The following is a 20,520-nucleotide window of genomic DNA, read 5'->3' as shown; positions in this document are numbered from 1 at the left end:
TTTCAAACATCCAAAAGCTACAAAGTGATTCAACAGTAAAAATCCTAAACTCATATTGGTGGGTAGATACTGTGAGACATTTGCAATAATGTAAATCTAGACAAAGGATTTAAAAACAAAATTTTAACTAATTATATATAGGAATAAATGTCCTCCCTTAGAAGACTCTGAAATTAAATGAACATTACCTTATAAGTTTGCTAATTTTAATGGTTGTTGGAAAATAATTAAATCCTTCGTTTACCAACAACGATCTTATAGATTTATAGGTAACATAATATTCAATTGGAAGTAATAGATGATTCCCATTTACAAATATTTATTTTAACAAGAACTCCTATGTAACATCAAATTCATTTGAAAGTCGAGTAAAATAGGAAAGTTCAAATGTAGTACAAGTTATATGGCATGTGACCTAGAACGTTTACGAGAATCACATAAATTCATGAAGACTCGACTTCCAAAGTGACTAATGGAATTTCTACCAAGAATATTATACTTTAGATGCAGGCATTGGGAATTATAGCAGAAGTGGAAACCATTCAGTAGTTAAGAAGAAATTGAGACAATAATTATAAATATTTAAAAATAAACGGAAGACCAATAACACATAGAAATTGAAAAGGGTCGGAACTGGCAGAATGGTGCATGCATATGAAAAAATAAATTGAATAATCTAGGTGATACACATAAAGTAGAGATTCTCTACTTGTGCCTAGTTCAGTTCGGGGAAAGCGACTAGGGTTTAGTGGCATAATTATAGATCATTTCATGGAACCAAGAACTCAAATAACAAACATGGAACATTTACTATCTTTCATCATTACAAAATTAAAATAAAATATTGGACATATATACAATTCCCTTTTTATATAAGGCCAGAGTAGAAACATACATTTCTTTACCATTAGAGTAAAAGAAAAAAAAGTGGAACTAGCTCGAACTAGAAAAGAAACACTAAAGTATCATTTTAAGAACAAAATTAGCATTGAAATAGTGATTGTTCATCAATTACAGGGCTGAACCCAAGAACTAAAGGAACACAATTACAAGGAGGAGGGTTGGTACTCTCACCCTCCCTCTTAACCAACTTATAGCTCATTATGTGCTTCTGTCTCATAATCTACCACCTACAAGTCTGATGAAGCATCACATTGATAATAAGAAAACTCATATGTGCATAGGGATAGGTTCCCTGGTGGAAGTTCAGCCACACTGATCCCAAGGCACAACAAAAGGGACAACCAACCATATAAAACACCTTGGCAATCTCAACGCAAAATGTACCCAACTGTAGCAGCACAGAGAGGAGGGAGATTAACCTTGCACCAATATTCAAGACGAATCCTGAAAAGGGGAAGCTGCATTGAAAGTACCTGACATAAAATCGAAGCAAATAAGTGAAATTTGAAATAAAAACTGTAAAAGGAAAAGAACCCAGAAAAAGAAAAAAAAAAAAAATCAAAATCGGTAAGAAAGGACCATAACGAATTTACCTTTATCGAAGTAATTGCAAAGTTGGTTACCTTCCAGACACCTGAAGAAATGAATACACATTAAACCATTGCAAAGAAATCGCTACAAAGGCCAGAGAGGCTACTCTAACGAAAATCTTGAGTAGGGTATTTTATGGAAAATGGAAAGATAAATTACCCTTATCAGATGGCGGAATCCTTCTCTAGCAACATAGTTTTTGTGAACAGGTAATAGCCCGGAAAGGGGAGGCGTCTACATATAATATCTAGGCCACAAAGAAAGATGACAGAAGATAGGATCTCAGAAACCAATGCAAAGGAAGAGACAGGGGTTTGAAACTTAGCCATGCTGAAATAGAGCCATACCTATAGAAGGAATGAGGACCTTAAGTCACTAGGAAGGGGGATGGTCGCCAAGTCACCTGGAAGAGGGATGGTCGCAATATCTAGAGTATAAACATGTAAACATAGGGAAAAGAAAACCCTCATGCATATGCTGGAAATATAGTGGAAGAAATAAATCAAAGGATGTTAAATGGTGGTGATTTTCCTCATATGGAAAAGCTTAAATGAAGGCACTAGAGAGTTAGCCAGAGAGGGTTGGATCCACCATGAAAAGCTCTGGATAGAGGCAGGTATCACCTACACAACCTCCAACGAGAGAACAACACAAAATGTAGAAGAGTGAAGTTAGGGTTAGGGTCATTTCAAATGAGGGAAGACTATAGATTTACTTGCATAAGATCTAAACCCTTGATTTCCAATCTCGCCCCTTGAAAATCGGGCATGTTTGTGATGGACGTGAAGGACATGTGATTGAAGCTGAAGTGTAAGGAGGTGAGTTGCAGAGTTGGGAGGTGGCACCGCCACCGGGAGCACGTGGTTTTCCTTCTAAACCGTTACACTTAATTCATACGATTAAATCATGGTTGTGCCCTATCCCATGGGGTTAATGTGTTAGGTTGTAAATATAGTGTTAGCAATTGAAATAACCAATGTAGATACATATGAATTATAGCACAAAGAATGGGAAGGGTGGAAAATTTACCAAGGCGCCCTTTGATTAAAACTTACATTTTAAACTCAATCTCAATGTAACTTAATGGCTATGTGTGAGACAATGGTAATGAGCTTGGTATACTTCGTTATACTTTCACTTTCACTTTTCTACATAGAAGATTAGATAATTGCTTTATTATTGTATATAAACAAATTAAAAATAATTTGTCTTTTAGTCCATGTGATAAACGTACAATTCTTTAATGTGTTAACTTAGGTATGTGACAAATGGTATCAGAGCTCCAATTACTACAATGGGCCTCGAAGGCACCATCCTTTAGAAAAAAAATGATAATAAATAATATAAGATACTGCTCAAGATTGTATGCTTTATAAGGTACTTAGGAATTGTAAACTACAACAGAATGATGGAATTCTCTCCTCCAACAAATACGGGGGGTTGGGATTTGTATGTTGAATTGGGTGAAGGTAGAACTTCACTCCTCTCTTAGCTGGTTGATATAGTGAAGAATCTACAATAGGAAATGGTACAACTTTGAAGTAGTAAAGAAAAATTACTAAAGGACAATGCAGAGTAGGAGAGAATGTTAAGAGAGTAGAAAAAACATCCAGCCATAGAACCATTGATCTTGAAGGAAAAAAGAGGAAAAAAAGAGAAACAAAATATGAAAAACCGTAAAGTGTAGTGGAGTCGGGTCGGATATCCCCAAAAGTATGGAAAGGAAAGAAGACGATAGAGTTACACAGTGAGTTTAGGAAGATTAAGCCCTATATTTTTAATGGGGAGAAGGAGTAGGATGCAGAGGCTTGGCTCCTGAATATCATCAAATATTTTCAAGTGTAGGAATATGAGAGTAATTTGAAGGCCCGTTTGGCCATCGATCAGCTGCAAGGTAAATCTACCTTGTGGTGGGAGGAAGTAAAATGAATAAATATACTAGAAGAAAAGACACTATCGTGGGAGGAATTTCGGAAACAACTTAAGTCTCACTATCTTAGTGAGTGTTAGCATGATGATAGTTCCAAACAATTCAATGAATTAAAGCTGTGGAAACTATCAATGGATGAATTCATGGCAAAGTTCACCAAACTGCTGCAACATGTGCCTTATCTTAAATAAGAAAAGGCCAAAATAAAGTGATTCCTAAATGATTTTCCCACCTATTCTAAAGAGAGAATCGAGTTTGATTAACCTAAAACAATGGATAAAGGAGTGAGAAAGGCTAGGTTTTGCTATCAACAATTCAAGAACAGACGTGAGGATCGAAAGTCATGGAAAACAAGGACAAGAGAAAGGTGGGAGGAAATTTTTAAAGGCATAAGCCCTCTTACCTTAATAATTTTGGTAAGGATCATCCTAGGAAGAAGTTTGTTAAAGGAAATGCACCTCCACCAATACAATCTTACACGAGATCAAAACCCACAAAACAGAACAACAATAAAAATAGTGACACAAAGTATCGGGAACCATTAAAATGTTGGGGTTGTGGTAAGGCACATATTCTAAGAGATTTCCCACATAACCCTAGATTTGTCCATAATATTAAGGAAATCCAAGAGGCAATGACAGTGAATGACATTCCGAGGAATATTCCTAGGATAAGCACAACATTGGAAGATAGGCAAGCTGAGCATCAATTCGACATGATTGAAATCGAAGGAACTAATATAAACCAATATGTGTTTACTTTAATTGATCCAGGGTCTAGTCTAAGTTATATCAGTCCCCAACTTGTAGAAAAATGTAATTTTAAATCTAAAAAATTCAATAATGCTTGGTTGTTCTAGCTGGTGACGAGTGTTAAAATAAGGGCCACCAATAAAATTACACAATGTATTATTAACTTAAATGGTTATCCTACAAGAACATATTTAAATATCCTTCCTTTGGGGCCTTATGATGTGCTAATAAGCATGGACTGGTTAGAAAAGAAGGGTTATATTATAAACTACTTAGAGAAAATGATTCAATGTGTAGGTTAGGGTGGACATAATCGACTAATTAAGGGAAAACCAAATCAATATCAGTCCGAAAAATTACAACATAAAAACTAACAATATGTTTTATAAAAATGTGTTAGTTGTGTGGAAACTAGTGAATAGTTAAATGAAAAAGAAAAACTAAATAGTCTACCCGTTATTAGGGAATTTCAAGATGTCTTTCCAGAAGAAATTCTGGGATTACCCCCATAGAGAGATAGATTTCACCATTGACTTGGTGTCGGGTGATTCTCTAGTGGCTAGAGCACCGTATAAGATGAGTATACCAGAGTTACCGGAATTGAAAATGCAATTACAAGAGTTATTGAATAAGGGGTACAATAGGCATAGTGTCTCATTGTGGGGGGCATTGGTTCTCTTTGTCAAGAAAAAGAAAAACAAACTTAGAATGTGTATTTATTACCACCAGTTGAGTAGTTAACAATTAAAAAAAAATACCCATTGCCTCACATAGATGATCTATTCAATCGAGTGAGAGAGGCAACTGTATTCTCAAAAGTTTACTTAAGAATTGATTACCACTAGTTACATATCAAGAATGAGGATATATATAAAACAACCTTCAGAACTAGATACAGCCATTATGAGTTTGTGGTGTTACCTTTCAGTCACACAAACGCACCAACATATTTCGTGTGTCTAATGAATAAAATACTTCATCCATACCTTGATAATTTCATATTGGTATTTATAGATGATATTTTAATATATTCAAGGAATGAGGAAGACCATAAGGAGCATTTGAGGATAGTGCTACAAACATTGAGGGAGCATCAACTGTATGCAAAGCTTAGTAAATGTGAGTTCTACAAAGACATGATACAATATTTTGGGCATAATATTTCCAAAGAAGGATTGGCTGTAGATCCTGAGATGGTTAAGGCCATCATGTGTTTGCCTACACCAAAAGACATATCAAGAGTACATTCATTTAGTAGAATTGTAGGATATTATCATAGATTTATAGAAGCCTTTTTCAAACTGGCCTATCATATCACCTCTCTGTAGAAAAATGGTATAAATTTACATGGAAAACCAAGTGTGAGCAAAGCTTTGATACTTTAAAACAATTATTAACCATCGCTCCTTTACTAAAAATTGTTGACCCCAATAAACAGTTCACGGTATGTACAGAGGTATGTTGGGAGGGTCTTAGAGGAGTGCTAATGAAAGATAATGCAGTAATAGCCTATGGGTCGAGGAAGCTGAAATTACATGAACATCATTATACAATGTATGATTTGGAATTGGCAGTGGTAATACATGAGCTCAAAATTTCAAGACACTCTCTTCTAGGGAAAAGGTTTATTTTGGTGACTAATCACATCAATCTAAAATATTTTTTCATCTAGCCTAACTTAAATGCAAGGAAAGCAAATTGGATGGTCCTCCTTAGTGACTTCGAATTTGAAATAAAATATATCAAATGGAAAGAAAGGAAACTCGCCAATGCTTTGAGAATACATGCACATATTGTGTTGGGAATGACCGTTAGTAAGGCAAGTACATATTTTATAGAACATGTTAAGAAGTCCATACCCCAAGGCACTCAATATCTGGAAATAAGCAGAAATTACAACAAAAGGAAATTTTAGGATATGCAGAGACTACAAAAAACTTACTCACATATCGAAATAAGATATATATTCCCAATGTGAGTACACTGATGTAGATAATATTAGATGAACATCAGAGGAAACCTTATGTAGGCCATCTTGGATACCAAAAAATGACCACTAGACTAAAAAAGAAATTATTTTGGCCACCTATGAAAACAGATGTCGCATAATATTTAGCGAAATGCATAAAAATTACAACAAGTCAAAGTAGAGGATCAACATCCCATTGGAATATTGAACCCCATACCTGTACCTCAGTGGAAGTGGGAAACAATTTCAACCCCTACGAAGAAATCACTACAAAGGCTAGACAGGCTACCAGAATGCAAATTGTGAGTAGGGTCATTTATAGAAAATGAAAAGATAAATTACCCTTACTAGTTATGAGATGGCAGAATCCTTCTCTAGCAGCATAGTTTTTCTCCAGGCATTTTCATATAAACTCCAGGCCATAAAGTAAGATGAGAGAAGATAGGATCTCATAAACCAACACAAAGGAGAAGACAGAGGTTCAAAACTTAGCTCATGGTGAAGTGGAGCCAAACTTGGAGAAGGAATGAGGACCTTAAGTCACCAGGAAGGGGGATGGTCACCAAGTCACCAAGAAGAGGGATGGTCACCATCTCTGGAGTATAAACCTGTGAAACCGAGGAAAAAGAAAACCCTCATGCATATGTTGGAAATATTAATGGAAAAACAAACAAAAGGATGTTAAATGGTGGAGATTTACCTAAGATGACATAAATTCCATGAGGAGACTAGGGAGTTAGCCAGAGAGGGTTGGAGCCGCCATGAAAAGATCTGGATACAACCAGGTATCACCTATGCAATCTCCAGTTGTAGTAGTGAAAAGAGCACAACACGAAAATAATATTAGGGGAGTTAGGGTTAGGGTCATTTCAAACGAGGAAAGGTCGTAGATTTACTTGCATAATACATACACCCTTAATTTCCAGTCCTTCCCCTCGAAACTCAGGCATGTTTGTGATGGGCGTGAATGCCATGTGATTGAAGTTGAGGTGTAAGAAGGTGAGTGTTGGAGTTGCGAGGTGGTACCACCATCGAGAGTGTGTGGTTGGCCTTCTCAACGTTTAAATTTAATTCATACGATTAAGTCATGGTCACACCCTAGCCTATGGCGTTAATGTGTTCGGTTGTAACTGTAGGGTTAGTAATTGCAGTAACAAACCTAAGTATGAATTCTAGCACATAGAATGGGAAGGGTGGAAAATTGACCAAGATACCCTTTGGTTAAAACTTACATTTTAAACTCAGTCTCAATGTAGCTTAATGACTATGTGTGATATGGTGGTAATGAGCCTGGTATAATTCGGTATACTTTCACTTTCACTTTGGTCAATAGTAGATTAGAGAATTACATTGTTATTGTATATAAAAATAAATTAATAAAATTGTCTCTTAGTGCATGTGATAATGATACAATTCTTTAATGCTTTAACTTAGGTATGTGACCGTAGAACCTTTGTTACAGGTTCTATGCAGCCATACCAAAATAAAAAATAAAAAATTGGAACTTTTATTGAGCACATACTGACTTGGTTCAACACGATTTTTTCCACCTGCCAACAATTCGTTATGTAAATTACATGTAAACAAATTCAGTCCTAATTGTGCCTTGATACATGTTCACATTGTTAATGCTTATAATATAGCAGACTCTGTTATTTCTGGTTAAGCATTATCGTTGTATATGGCACATTAATGTTACTATTCTTTTGAGCAATGTTGTACAAGTTTCCTTAATGAGATACATTCCATTAGTTTTCATTGTACTATTGTTCGTTGTTGTGTATGTGTGTCATTATGTTAATGAAAATTGGTATTCCTATAAGATGAAGCAAAATGTTACATTGGATTACATGTTGAACCTTGGTTCCACACTTAGTGTGCCCAGATTCCCAATAGAAGAGTTATTATACATAAAGCTAGCACAAGGATTTGGCCAAATGCTTGCACATTTCATCAAAAACTTCTTGGTCAATTAGTGTGTTCTTGTATTCATTTGTCTCAATTATTTATCTTTGAATACAATTACAACTAGATAACTTAGAGTTATCTGAATGTTGTTCTAACTAAATAGGTCGTTTTAGACCATATGTTATTTCTCCATCTCAAGCAGTGTTCATGAAGATTGTTCTTCTAGAAGTTGAATACAAAGACAAACACAAAAAAATGTGCATTGTTTGTCCACTTGACAATTTTTTTGTATATTTGGCAATGTGTTTCTAAGTTTGTGAATAGCTTCAATTTTGTTGTCTCGATAAGATATACATTTTTTTTTTTTAATTTGTTTAAATGAAATTGCAATGGAAAAATCCATTTTTTTCATATAAGAGGTGCAATATGTTGCTATACCATAGGGATCTAAAATAGATTTAGCATATGTGTTTCCTTGCTACACTATGTTCTTGTATTCAACTGTCTCAAGTGTTTTTATCTGAATACAATTGTCACTAGATATCAATGTATTGCTAGATATAAATGTAGACACAAACAGAGAGGACACATAGGCTTTGAGAATTAGTTACTAAAATTATAGAAATATTTTGTAGTGTCACATAGCATATAGACTTATGATATCAATAACTAAGCTGGGAGTCAAGAAAAGAATTGCGAGTGTGTAGACAATAAAGTATTTTCACAGCCTATTGGGCATAGGAAAATTGAGTCTTCTGTATTTCTTTGTTCTGTATTTTTTTTGTATGAAACTTATAATCTAAATATTCACCAACTAATTTCCATTCTTTTTGTCATGTTTACAACAATATTTTCTTCCCTTTCTCTGTCACAAAATCAATAAAAATAAAAGCCTTAAAACATTTTTTTTCTTTTATGAACACTTAAGTATCAAGTTGGATCCAGAGAAGATTTGTAAAAAAAAACAATCTCTCGACTACCCGACCTTTCGACCACACGACTAGGAATTAGCGCTGACACTGATTTTTTTACAAATAATCAAGCTGACCTACCGACCTCGGAATTGTTGGTCCGTATAACTACTCGACCTAATGACTTCACCCAAATATGGTCTAGTTCAAGTCACAATAGAATAAACGAATCATAAAACAAAATAAAAACACCTGATTGTCCAGCCTCCTAACTGTACGATTGACTGACAAAAAAAAACTGTGACAATCCCGCTAATAATCTTGTACTTTTCGCGCTTTCAGAGTTAGTTACTAAAAGTCTAGTCTCCTTTATTTATTCATTCTACAATTTTTTTCTTTTGTTCATCGCAAAATGCATAAAAACGGAAGCCTTAAACATTTTTTTTTTAAATTAAGTCGAAAGTTAGTTCCAAAAACATTTTGTAAAAAATAAATACAACCTTCCGACTACCCGACCTTTTGACCACTCGACTAGTAACATAGAGTGACTACGATTTCTTTTATAAATAATTGGCCAGACCTCTTACTTAAATATTCTTAACTATCAAACTACCCAACCTCTCGAATTGAGTAATGCACGACTATGAAACTACTTGACCTAATGAAACCACCCGACTATAAAACTACCCTACCGCTCGAATTGGAACACCAAGTGACTACGATTTTTCATAAATAATAGGCGTGACCTCCCGACCTTAGCATTGCTCGATTTTCAAACCACACGGACTCTAGACTTTGACATTGCTGACTATCAAACTACCGAACCTCCCGACCTAAGAATTTCCCGATTGTCAAACTATCCGACCTAATGAAGCTACCCCACTATGGTATGGTCTGGCTCATGATAGAATAATTGTCGTAAGACAAAAAACACCCAACTATCTGACCTCCCCACCATAAAATCGGCCCAAGATTAAGTCGCAGATTAGATCCAAAAATATTTAAAAAAAATATGTAACCTCCTAACTGCTCGACCTTTCGACCATGTCACTACCAACTCGGTGTGACTAGAAATGAATACAACCCGACCCCCCGAACTTGGACTAAATGGCTTTTGGCACCACTTTTCTTATGCTATTATGCAACTATTACTCTGTACTGCAAACTCTCTATTACACACCTCGTTTCTTAAACCCTACAGATAATCCATGTACAATGTCCTATTGTACAACAAGAGAATCTCCTTGTCCTAGTCACATGTTTTCCTTCCCACAATCGTAACTACAATAGGATAAGCCTTATCCAACTCTTCCTATAAATTCAAGATTTGACCCCTTTCCTTGAGACTGAACATCCTTTCTTATTTTTCAAGAATGGTTGCATCATGGCCCTTTGGCTCTGCACCGCACATAGTCTTTAGTTGACATTTCTATATTGTCTTCAAAGACCATGTGTGTTGCTACATGAACTACCTCCATATAATCCTCTTCATTGTAGGCTTCTCTCAGGAATTCATCCCGCTCGTAGATCTAAATGACCACCTCACCACTTTGTCAAAGCCATACTAGGACGTTCCACGACATTACCCCTTTTGATCTTGGGTGATAGCTAGACTGAGGAATTACTATCCCGTGGTACTTCTTTTCCTTTGGGTAGGGAATACCTCGCATGGTGACATAGGGGCTCCTACTGTTCTCATCTAAAAAAATCCTCGAGCCAGCTTACATCGATCTTTCACCTCATCTTCCACATACAAACTCTTCTAGAATCCTCATGAACTCTCTCAACAACTCCTCGAGACTTCTCATGGGTAATCGAGGCATTTGGCTATTGACCGGGACTTTTGGTCCTCATCGGCAAGATCCATGTGGCAGGAATGGAGGTTCATGCATAATAAAGGATAAATCCTATAGAAACACCACAACAAGATATAATCAACCCGAGTACATTCGTTTGATATTTCTAATATTGTTTTCCTATCAAGACAATATTTTGTAAATGGATATATTAATGTACACATTGGCCGTCTCTATCAAAAAGAGTGTCTCTATTATAGATTTGTACATTAATACAAAGAGTCTCAGAACCCATTTCTTCTAACTGATCTTGTTTTTCAATTTGAATAGATTGTTGAAGTCCTTAAACCATTTATTGAATTATTTATGATATTATTAAGCATTTACGAAAAACTATTACGAGACTCTTCTTCGCTCTGAACTTCAAAGACTGTGTAATTACTATTGTTTATTATATTAACTTATTTATTTTGTCATAGAAGCATAGCACACATGTGCCCATGCATAATCATAACTGCAATCAATATACAAATCAGGAAAATATTGGTTCACAGTTGCATGGCAGATATATTCAAAACAACACATATTGCACTTTCTATTTATCCATATCAATTACAATGACAATGCAACATAACCCATTAATTAGAAATTTTAATGATACAATATTTATCTTTTTTGTCTACAATCAAAGCGAAACTCTCCCTCTATCCACATCCTCTCTTCAAAATGCCTCTCTTTCTTTTGGAGGAAGCTTTTTATTCCTCCATTACTAGTGCACCCTTGCTCTTGCAATCAGTCAATACATTATGTTTCCTTTTGCTTCTTGTATTATTTCAAACAAGCATGGGCATGAATATTTTCCTAAGACGATTTAATTTCACGAACTGTCCACTTTACTTCATGGACCACTAAGCCTTTAATGCCTACTGTCAAGTTCTTGTTTATTCTTTGCACAATAAATTGTATTATCCCTACCAAGAATTCCCCATTCCGAGCTCTACAATCCATGTCCTAAGACTCAATCGCCTTTTCGTTTTGTTATTCTGAATATTACAACATGTGTACATTATTTTTACAATACATCTCATACTAGAACCTTCAGTGACACTGTGACATAGACAATAAAAATCCTCAAAACAAATAACCGGCAAAGACCTTTTTCTACTATCTATTATTGCTCGCTAATGTGATGCAAAGTGAAGCAGATGTCAAATCAAACTAATAAACCAAAAGATCAACAATACAAATGTCATTTTTCAAAAAGGTCACTGAAAGTAATTCTTCCAAAAAATAACTTGTTTTCCCATTCCATGTAAATAAATACCAATAAAAATAGAATGAGCTTGCAAAAAAAGAATGATATTATCAACACCTCATGTTCTTCTAATCTAAAATGGAATAGCTTGGTATTTGTTTCAAAATACTTGGCCTTATTTTTTTGTTGTTAGCAATTAATTAGACCTAAACTTTCCTTGTATATATAAACTTGAGCTATAAATTCATCTTCTTCTTGACACATAATATTACAACTAAATAAACTAAAGACTTCATATACATAAATAAAATATATATATTTTAACTTTAATCTTTATATTTAATCAATATTTTTATAATTATTTTATTTAATTATTTCAATATTAACCCATATTTTCTTCATAACCAGTAATATTAAAAGAATTAAACATACGATTAAAAACATTTAAAATAAAATGAAACTGTAAAACTAATACTAATATTAAGTTATTCACATTAATCAGTCATTTAGGTTACATGACTCGCTCATAATACCTTTAATAATAAAGCAATCCATATAAAACATGTGCTTAGGATCACATATCGTCTATGATGTTACTTGGATGGAAATATCTACATTCTGAGGATGAAAAAGCCCACGGTGCCGCCAACCGGATAAGAAGCGGAAAGGATGACCCACAACCGAACCGAATTGCCATATTATTCCGACTTACCTTTTTTGCTTTACTTTTGACTCTGATTTTCATCTAAGGATATATTTAATATAAAATATTATTCTGATAGAAACGTCGAACTTATCTTTTGACTCTTATTTTCCTTAAAAGATATATATAATTGGAAAATTTTAGAAATTTAGGTATTTAAAATTTTGATCTATGATTCTAGGTATTCAAAATTTTTGATAGTGCTAATTTTTTTTCAACCATTTAAAAATAATTTAGACACTTTTCTAATCAAATTAAAAAAAATAACATAAAAATCAAATTAAACAAAAAGCTTCACCGTAAAGAAAAGTTGCGGTTTTATTAGACAAAGGCTATATAAAATTGGGACTGAGCACTTAGGAGAAATTTATATAATAACATGGAAACATTGCAATAAACATTGGGATCTGTGAGTAAGCCACATAAATCAAATTAAAAAAAAAAAAAAAACATAAAAAACAAATTAAACAAAGAAAAATCCCCATGGGGAGAAGCTGTGGCCTGATTAGACAAAGCCCATTTTACTGAGCACTTAGGAGCAATTTGTATATAATAACAGGGAAACATTGCAATAAATATCGTGATGTGTGAGTAAGCCACATAAATCAAAGTGACATTGAAATAAACATGGGATAGAACCCAGTATAATTCTAGTCATTAAATTTGTAGGGAAAGTATTATAAAGTTAGGAAAGGAAAAATGAAAAAGACCACTGAAATTTTTATGAAAAGTGTTTAGAATTTTGCAATAGCTTTGTAAAAATTTGATGGTGTTATATAGTATTAAAAAAAACCATCATTAGAAAAAAATCACTAAAATTTGTATAGAAGTTTATATAGAAAGTGTTATAAAATATTAAAGACTCAAAAAAAATCACTAAAATTTATATAGAAAGTATTAAAGTATTGAAAGATTAGAAAAAGGAAAAAATCATTGAAATTGATATAGAAAATATTAAAAAGTATAGGAAGTGTTAAAAGCTAGAAAAGGAATAAAATCACGGCCGCCGTTCTGAGGATAAAAAAAGCTTCTATGTGTAAAAGACCGTACATGACCGACCAAAAAGCTATGTAAAGAATCTAGTTGTCTATTTTTCTAGTGTTTATCTCCTTCAGCGCAAGTGGGATGCACCTGTTCTTTACGTCTCGGTCTTCATGCTCTCTATATTACACTGCCAATACTACATCGTCTCGTCATCTATTATACCTGTTCTCAGTAACTTGGAATTATCTTGTTCTTCTCTATTTCCTCTTCTGATTTCAGTTCAGGTTTGGGCAGCAAGCTACCAAGAAGCAAGCTATGTCGGTGGGTTGATTTTTTTCAAATTTATGTGTGAGATGGAATGTTTAGTTAGATATAGTATAAAAGTAATATAGATTTATTTTAAATACACATTTAATATTAGTTGAGATGGATAAGGAAGTTATGTCAGTGTGTTTAGTTTTGTTCAAATTTATGTGTCAGATGGAATATATAGTTATATATAATATAAACGTAGTATAGATTTATTTTAGATATAGATCTAACATGAGTTGGATGGATGTAATTTCTTGAGGTGCATTTTTTTTTATCAGTCTATGTTATGTAAATGTTTTGTATAGTTATTTAATTTTTTAATTTTTAGATTTTTTTATTTTGCCAAATATGGTAAAATTCCAATTTTGATGACAGACAGACACCCTTACACATCATACTGAACTGTACAATAAACTTCTTGATTCAACAAAACTAAATTTACTACATGCCTATTCCATATTAACATGTCTAATCTTCCTCCATAGAGTTGGAAATTGCAAAACATTCTACCCTTAGAAAAAGGTGTTTTTAATCATGTAATCAAAAGGTTTTGGAAATGTCGTTTCCGTTATTGATCACCAAATATCAGTAATAATGAGTAATGTTATTTAACAGGTAAACTGACCTTTGGAAAACATTTTGCACACAATTTTCATTGTGAGATTCACTGTAGATTGTGCGTTGTTTTTCTTCCGAGAATATGGTTTGTGAAATGCAGATGCTTACAGCGCTGATATGAATCCTGTTTTCAGATTGTCGAAATAGAAGTGCGCATGGACTGCAATGGATGCGAACGAAAGATACGGAAGGCTTTGTCCAAGCTCCAAGGTAAATATAATTGTATTGGAGAATCCAGCCAAATAGGGAATCGATAATGATTTGTTAGATCTAGAGAATGGATTATATCTAGGACTGATTCATCATATGTCATATTTAGTCATTAAAACATTGCACAGACCCATATAAAGTCAGTTATATAAATAATTTCGATGTGAGAAGCAGGAGTTATCAGGAAAATAGTAATATGAGTAAGTCAGTCGGTATGTATTTTTTTTTTAATATTTTTTACAGAAATTTATTCTGTTTTATATAGTTATGTTTTTTCAAGTTATAGTTTTTTTAATTTATTTTAAGCTGTAGTTCTATTTAATCGGTGGATAAGAATTTCGATGATAGTTTATTTCTGGAATTTTACCATTTCCATTAAAATGTTTATAATAATTAGAACATTTTATAGAAAATTATTTGATGTTCATAAACTCTTGAAATATGACTTTCAATATTTTAGTTTATTCATCAATAATATTAGAATATTTATATTAGTAGTATAAACTAAATGTTGATATTTATCTTAAATATAGTTATGTTTTTTCATTTTTTTCAACTAAATTTACTAATTACAAAGAATTGCCATATATAAATTGGAGTTAGGGTTTTTCTAACATCTAATATAATTAAATTATGATATTGACTCATGGTATATATATATATATATATATATTTTAATTACTCTTAATAGTCATTTGAGATAAAATTATATTTTAGTTAATTTGTATGATTTTCTAATCTTGCAACTTGAAATGTGTGGTGACATAAATATTTTGATATCTATCGGAGTTTACTAGTAAGTTAATGGGCGTTATGTTAAGGCATTTCATGTCAAAAGTCCACTTATTGCCCTGAATGGGAGTTATGTTCCGGCATTCCATGCAAAAGGGTCACTTGAACGACCTTGTATCAGTGTTATGTTAAGACACTCTATGCAAAAAGGCCACATGTTCACATCCCACTGACTAAAAAAACGAAAAACAAAAGCTAACAAAGTGTGCTAGGGTATGTGGAATTTTGATTATTAGGTATCTCTACATCAAAACGATAAAGCCACTTTATGCCAAAAGGCCACTTGATTGCCCTTGAATGGGTGTTATGTTAAGGCACTCCATTAAAAAATACCATGTGAGTGACCTTGTATGGGTGTTGTGTTAAGGCACGCTATGCAAAAAAACAAAAAACAAAAACTAACAAAATGTGTTAGGCTATGTGGAATTTTGATTATTATGTATCTCTACATCAAAACGATAAAGGACTCTATCCCAAAAGGCTACTTGGTTGACCCTGAATGGGTGTTACGTTAAGGCATTCCATGCAAAAAGACCATGTGACTGACCTTGTATGGGTGTTATGTTAAGGAACTATATGCAAAAAGGCCACATGTTCAAATCCCGCTAGCTAAGAAAGAAAAAAAGAAAAACTAATAAAATGTGCTACCTTATGTGGAATTTTGATTATTATCTGTACACCATAACAATAAATCGTAGTTGTTAAATATATACATGTCAAATAATCATTTCTTAACTAACAACTAACTTTTAAAGTTTTTTTTTGTAGGAAACAATTTTTTGGTTAAATCATCTTTTATTGTTTAAAATGTGTTTTGGACTACATATATAAATTCATAACCCTAAAAATCCTATTAGAACACTTGGATTGTGGATTTCTTGAATCAAACTTATGATTTCTATAAATCTGTGTCAAATTTTAGACAAATTTAATGAAAAAATATACCCAAAATTCTCCAAAGATAACAAAGTAGGATCTATTGCCTAATGTGTTTATATTAGTTTGAACATGCCCATATAATTACCACTATTTTTCCTATTATGTTCACCATTGTCTACAAGGTATATTTCATCATCTATGTTGGTCTGATTATATTTTAGTTTTCAAAGAGAATCTGATTTGGAATTTGATCTAAATCAGGAGTGGACATGATCGAGATAGACATGCAGAAGCAAAAAGTCACAGTGATTGGATACGTTGAGCAAATGGTCGTTTTACATGCTGTGAGAAGCACTGGTAGAAAGGCACAATTCTGGCCTTATCCTTATAATAGCCACTACTTTTCTTATTCTTCTCAATACCATTATGAGAAAACCAGTAGTCATGTTGCTTCCACATACAACTACGAAACACATGGATATAACAATGGGCTTGTCCATGGTTACTATCATTCTGAACTTCCTTCTTCCTCTACTGTCATGGATGACAAAGCAACCAGCCTATTCAGTGACGAGAATCCACATGCTTGCAGTGTTATGTAAACCTTTTTCTAGACTTGTAAAAATATATGGGAAAATTTCATTTTGTATCTATTGAGTTGAGCTGGGAAAGCATAACCCGCAAATAAATTGAAATTGCTGAAAATAATGGCAAATAAACAAGATAACAAAATAATCAAAACCAAAGATTGACATAGGGATTTACATCGTAAAACCCTTCTTATGAGGGAAACATCCACGAGGAAATGATAATTGATATTCTTATTATTCAAGGCAGATTTACAACAACCAAATCACATGCATACTTTATCCCACCATTCAACCCATTCTCCATTTATTTTATGTTTTTCATATTGCCTCTATAGGTTTATATGGATAAATAGAAATCTGCCAGAGTTTTTCTAAATCCACATCCACAAATTTTAAAGCAGTTACATAATTTGTTTTTTACATAAAAAGAAAAGTTTATGTTATAAGTTTTTTCCAAAAACTTAATTTAGGAAAAACAAACTAAGCCAAACGGACCAATCTTAGCTATTATCCCAAAAGTATATGGAAATAGCTGGCAACTTCTAACAATCGCCACCTTAATAACAATTTACCTGATATATCATGCCCAAAATTATCATCACCTTGTTTGAAAGACAAGAGAAGAAGGCACCTTTTTAGCTTCTCTAACAAGACTGGTTTTGTGAACATGTCTGCAAAATTTTGCTTTGTATGGACTTTTTCCATAGCCACTGCTCCATTTTCGTCAATAGCTTTTCTTCAAAAATGATATCGAACAGGTATATGCTTTTCCCTATGATGATAAGTTGGATTCCTCGCCAAATGAATAACACTATGACTATCAAAAAAAACTTTCACCTTGTCTTGCACCATTCCAAACACACCTAAAAGAACTTTTAACCAAACTTCCTCTTTGCAAGCATGTGAGAGAGTTATGTATTATGCCTCAGTAGTGGATAAAGCAACTATATCCTAAAGTTTTGACATCCAACTCTACCCACAAGAGTAAAAACATATCCAGAAGTGGATCTCCTCTTGTCCAAGTCACTTGAAAAGTATGAATCAACATAACCACAAGCTGAATCACTACTACCATTATAGATGATATAGTAATTACTTGTGCCTTTAAGATACCAAAGCACCCATTTCAATGTTTCCGAATGCTTTTTACTTGGATTTTCCATGTATCTATTGACCACAGCAATTGCATGTGAAATATATGGCCTTTTACTAACCATCACATACATTAAACTTCCTACTGCATTAGCATATGGTACACGAGACATATACTCCTTTTCTTCATCATTACTTGGACACAAACTTGAAGAAAGATTGAAATGGGAAGCTAAAGTGATTTCAACGGGTTTCACATTATTCATACCAAATATCAGAAGTATTTTCTCCACATAGTTCTGTTGTGATAACCACAACTTACCATTTTTCACATCTCTGTGTATCTTCATGCCCAAGATTTGTTTTGCTGCTCCAAGATCCTTCATTTCGAAATTCTTGGCCAACTGAGCCTTTAACCTATTGATATCAACCATGCTTTTTCTTTCTACAATAATATCATCAACATATAACACCAAAATAATCAATATGTCATTTTCCAACTTTTTAAAGTAAACACAATGATCATAATCACTTCTACTAAAATTGTAGCTCATCATGAAGGAATAAAAATTCTTGTACAATTGCCTGGGAGACTTCTTTAGGCCATACAATGACTTTTCTGAGTTTGCAAACAAACCTCTTGTTGCGATTTTAAACGAACCATTCTAGTTGTTCCATATATATATATCCTCATCCAAATATTCATGTAATAATTTTGTTTTAACATCAATTTTCTCTAAGTCTAGATGAATTAATGCAACTGATACTAACACAACCCTATTTGAAACAAGCTTAAAAACTGGGGAAAAAATATCATGGATATCAATACCTTCCTTTTGAGAATATCCTTTTGCAACCAGTCTTCCTTTGTACTTCTGAACAATATCATCAACTCCTTTCTTCAATTTGTGAACCCACTTGCAACCGACAACTTTCATGTCCTTAGGGAGTTCCTCTAGACCACATGTCTTATTTCTGTGTAAGGCATCCATTTCCTCTTTCATCGTTAATTTCCATTTATCGCTATCAGATATTTCCATTCATTCCTAATAACAACTAGGTTCTTTATCATTAGCAATTAAAGCAACATATGTAGCAAAACCATCATACCTTTTAGGAAAATATTTGATCTGTGTAGGCCTTTGTAGAATTTGATGTAGTATTTCCTCACTTTCCTGAGAAATTTTTGTATCCTCATCTTCTTCTATAGGAGTTTCTTCATGAACATCTTCATGATCCTCCTCCCTTGAAGATGATTGATTTGGCAGTTGAATTTGTTGAATCTATGGTACTTTTTTTTTGTTTCATTTCACCAACTACATCTCATTTCATGAGTGACGATTCATCAAATATGACATCTCTGTTAATGATGATTTTGTGGGTAGTAGGATCCGACAAACTATGTCCCTTAATGCCCTCACGATATACAACAATGATTAGTCTTTTTTATTTTGGATCTAACTTAGAATGTTGATTCTTTAGAAAAAGAGCATAGGCATCAGAAACAAAAACTTTAAGATTTGAATAATCACAAGGTTCACCTGTCCATACCACTTTGAGAATATTACAGTTAATTACGGCTGAGGTGACCGATTTACCAGATAACGTGTTGTAATAACTGCCTCTACCGACAATTCCTGCTGCAACTTAGCATTATAAGCATACTCCTTGCTATCTCTAGGAGTGTCCTATTAATGCATTCAACAACACCATTTTGCTGAGGAGTATAAACTGTAGTTCTATGTCTTTCGATCCCAACTTCCTTGCAATAATTTTCAAATTCCTTTGAAATAATCTTAGTTCCATTGTGAGTTCTCAAACATTTAATTGACCTGGTAGTGATCTTTTCAACCAAAGATCTATACTGCTTAAAATAATCAAATACATCAGCTTTTACTTTCAATAAATAGATCCACACCTTTCTAGAGCAATCATATATAAATATTATAAAGTATGAAGATCCTCCAAAAGAGACTTTAGGAGATGGTCCCCAAAGATTTGAATGAATGTAACCAATAATACATTTACTAACATTCTTTCCTATTTTAAATTTTTGTCTAGATTGCTTTCCATAAATACAATGCTCAAATAAATTCAAATTCAAGTATTTCAAACATGGAAGTAACTTACGATCAACCAATACCTTCATCCCTTTCTTGCTCATATGACTCAAGCGTTGATTCCATAAATGAGTAAAGTAACTTGCACCTGTAGAGGCTACTATTGTGTTATATGTTTTTGTCCTTCCTTCAAGCCTATAAAGGTTCCAAAACATTTTAGTCTTCATGACAACCAAGATGCCTTTTGTCACCTTCATAGCTCCAC

General features: G+C 33.4%; 1 protein-coding gene across 1 annotated transcript; it reads left to right on the top strand.

The window, feature by feature from the left end:
- The first annotated feature begins 13,861 nt into the window (after nt 1–13,861).
- On the top strand, nt 13,862–17,164 carry LOC149218854 (heavy metal-associated isoprenylated plant protein 45-like). Its single transcript, XM_089382486.1, has 3 exons — nt 13,862–14,023; nt 14,767–14,842; nt 16,775–17,164. Exons 1-3 carry the CDS (start codon nt 14,018–14,020, stop codon nt 17,113–17,115), a joined length of 423 nt encoding a protein of 140 aa, XP_089238612.1. The 5' UTR covers nt 13,862–14,017; the 3' UTR covers nt 17,116–17,164.
- The last annotated feature ends 3,356 nt before the right edge of the window (nt 17,165–20,520 follow it).

The sequence above is a fragment of the Pinus tabuliformis genome, chromosome Q (genome assembly GCF_031772625.1).
Source record: "Pinus tabuliformis cultivar Carrire ecotype Pingquan chromosome Q, CPIR1, whole genome shotgun sequence".
Classification (NCBI taxonomy): domain Eukaryota; kingdom Viridiplantae; phylum Streptophyta; class Pinopsida; order Pinales; family Pinaceae; genus Pinus; species Pinus tabuliformis.
This window is presented reverse-complemented; position numbering and strand designations above follow the sequence as displayed.